Source organism: Chlorella variabilis (genome assembly GCF_000147415.1).
Source record: "Chlorella variabilis unplaced genomic scaffold CHLNCscaffold_12, whole genome shotgun sequence".
Classification (NCBI taxonomy): Eukaryota; Viridiplantae; Chlorophyta; class Trebouxiophyceae; order Chlorellales; family Chlorellaceae; genus Chlorella; species Chlorella variabilis.
In genome coordinates, this window is record NW_005435076.1 from 716,527 (window position 1) to 718,859 (window position 2,333).

At 73.9% G+C, this 2,333-nt stretch overlaps 1 protein-coding gene across 1 annotated transcript in view; it reads right to left on the reverse strand.

The window, feature by feature from the left end:
- Positions 1–2,333, reverse strand: part of CHLNCDRAFT_134840 (hypothetical protein) — a gene marked incomplete at both ends in the record, with an annotated part of 4,904 nt that overhangs the window by 1,282 nt on the left and 1,289 nt on the right. Inside the window, 7 exons of the mRNA XM_005847055.1 lie at positions 18–63; positions 209–1,052; positions 1,102–1,186; positions 1,363–1,479; positions 1,587–1,715; positions 1,910–2,005; positions 2,212–2,290. Coding sequence (XP_005847117.1) covers positions 18–63; positions 209–1,052; positions 1,102–1,186; positions 1,363–1,479; positions 1,587–1,715; positions 1,910–2,005; positions 2,212–2,290 — 1,396 coding nt within the window. The remainder of the gene's footprint in view (positions 1–17; positions 64–208; positions 1,053–1,101; positions 1,187–1,362; positions 1,480–1,586; positions 1,716–1,909; positions 2,006–2,211; positions 2,291–2,333) is intronic.

Here is a 2,333-nt window from a genome sequence, read left to right on the forward strand (position 1 = left end):
ATCCGCGATGCCCGCACCCAGCTTCAGCGGCGCGCTCAGATGACGCCCCGCGGCGGAGTAGAGCTGGAGGGCGGACGGGGCAGGGGGGGCGAGGCCTGGTCAGCTGGGGCTGGGGCTGGGGCACGACGGATCCACCATGCACACGCTTTGCTGGCGGGCCCCAGTGGGGGCCGCCCCGCCGTGGAGCGACCACCGGCCCTGGCCTCACCTGCAGCTGCCCATCCGCCAGCCCCACCGCTGCAAAGTTGTGCGTGCCGCAGGCGGCCACCGCCGCGCCGCGCAGCGTGTCGCTCCACACCACCTCCCTCCCCTGCTGGCAAACCACCTCCGCCTGCACGCGGCTGGCCAGGCCCTCCGCCACCGGCCGCTCGCGGTTGGTGACGCGCAGCTGGCGGCGCGGCTCGGCGGCTGCCGCAGACGGGTCTTCAAACAGGCGTGGCGGCGCCCCCAGGTCAGCCACCACCTCTGCCGGCACCTCTGGGCCCCGCAGCATGATGTGGGGCGCCGCCAGCGCCGGGGCGCCGCCTGCTGCTGCTGCGCCGCTGGCCGGGGCGGCGGCGCGGCCGGACGTCGGCGCCGCGCGGCCGCTGCCTGGCCCAGAGGCGGGCTCGGGCCGCGGCCGCTTGGCCTCCTGCTGCTGCACCGCCGCGGCGCGAGGCGGCGGCGGCGGCATCAGCTCGGCTGATGCGTGCGGGTGCATGTCGGGGGGCTGCCGCCCGATGGGCTCCGGCGCCAGCCGCTTTCTGACGACGGGCGCGCCCTCTGCTGCCGCTGGCGCATCAAAGCCCAGCTGCACCTCGCCGCCGCCCATCCCTCCCAGCCTGGCACTCAGAGCATCCATGTTCTGCTTGGCAGAGGGCTGCAGGGCGCGCTCCACAGCCGCCGCCTGCTGCCGCTGCTGCGCCGCCGCCGCCTGCGGCACCGCCGCCGCCGCCGCCGCCTGCCGGGCGGCCGCCGGCTCCGGCACCGGCGGCACGGCTGCGGCGGCGCCGCCCTGAGCGGCGCCTGCCGCGGCCGCCTCTGCCGCAGCCTCCAGCGCCAGCTGGTCTGCGCTCTCCGCAAACAGGTGCTTGCCGGGGGCGCGCCGCGCGCTGCCGTAACATCTCCTGAAAGATGGCGTCCAGCTCCTGCTGCGTGTTGGGGCGCCCCAGCTCCGAGGCAGCAAACTGGAAGCACGCCACGGTGCCTGCGGCGGCGGCGGCAGCAGCAGCAGCAGCAAGCAGGTGAGCCAGAGATCTCAACAAGTGCCCACGCTTCTGCCCCGTATATGTGTGCCGTATATGGGAGCAGGAGGGCCTGGTCAGGGCCTCAAACGCAGCAGGCGTGAGGCGGCGAGCGGCAGCCAGCGCGCGCGCGCCTCACCGTCGCTGGATGCCGCCAGCGCTGTGTACCCGTCTGGCGACCAAGCCAGGTCGGTCACCTGGCTCCTGAAGAAGCGCTTGCCCACCATGAGCGGCGTGGGGCGCGCCGCGGCCCACACTGCAGGCACCAGGCGGGGCAGGTGCTGGTCGAGGGGCAGCGGGGCAGGGAGCGGGGTGCAGCATGGCACCGGCAGCAGCCTGGGCGGGGCACATGCGGCGCCGCACCTGACACCCGCTTGTCCTGGCTGCCCAGGGCAAACACGCTGCTCAGCATCTCCTCCACCTCCCCTGGGGCGCCTCCCTTCTTAGGCAGGTGGAAGAGGCGTGGGTTGAACCCCACGCTCACCACGCAGCCTGCGTCACAGGCGGAGCAAGGGGCCAGCCACCCCAGGCAGCACATCAGCCGCGGACTCAAAAGGCAGGCAGGCAGGCAGGCAGGCAGGCAGGCAGGCAGCTGCACCTCCCCTGCCACACATTGATGCCGGCACGGCCCCCCGGCGCCTGCCGCCGCCGCCTGCTGCCCATGGCTTTGCTGCCCCGCGCCTCACCCTGGTGCCCGCTGACCAACATGTGCTCCCTGTCCTCATTCCACCGCCCCCGCTGGATCACCACCGCCGCATGGGACGAACCCTGGTAGCTGTTGCCTGCGCCAAGGGAGGAGGTGACCGCCGCAGGGCAGCAGGAGCAGCAAGGTGAGCCGCCGCTGAGCGCAGGCAGGCGGGCCTCCCCCAGGACTCCCCTCACTGGCTCCTGGCACCTGGCCTGGCACCAAGCCGCGCAGCTGAAGCCCCGCCACCCAGCCTTGTCCCCTGCCTCTGGCCCAGCCCAGCTGCCCCTCCTGCCTGCGCACCCGTGGCCAGGAAGGATCCGTCGGGGCTCCAGCTCATGCGCGTGGAGAAGTGGAGGAGACGAGGCGGGCGTAGGGCGCCCTGATGGACGCCACCACGCTCCAGTCGTCGCACCGCCACACCA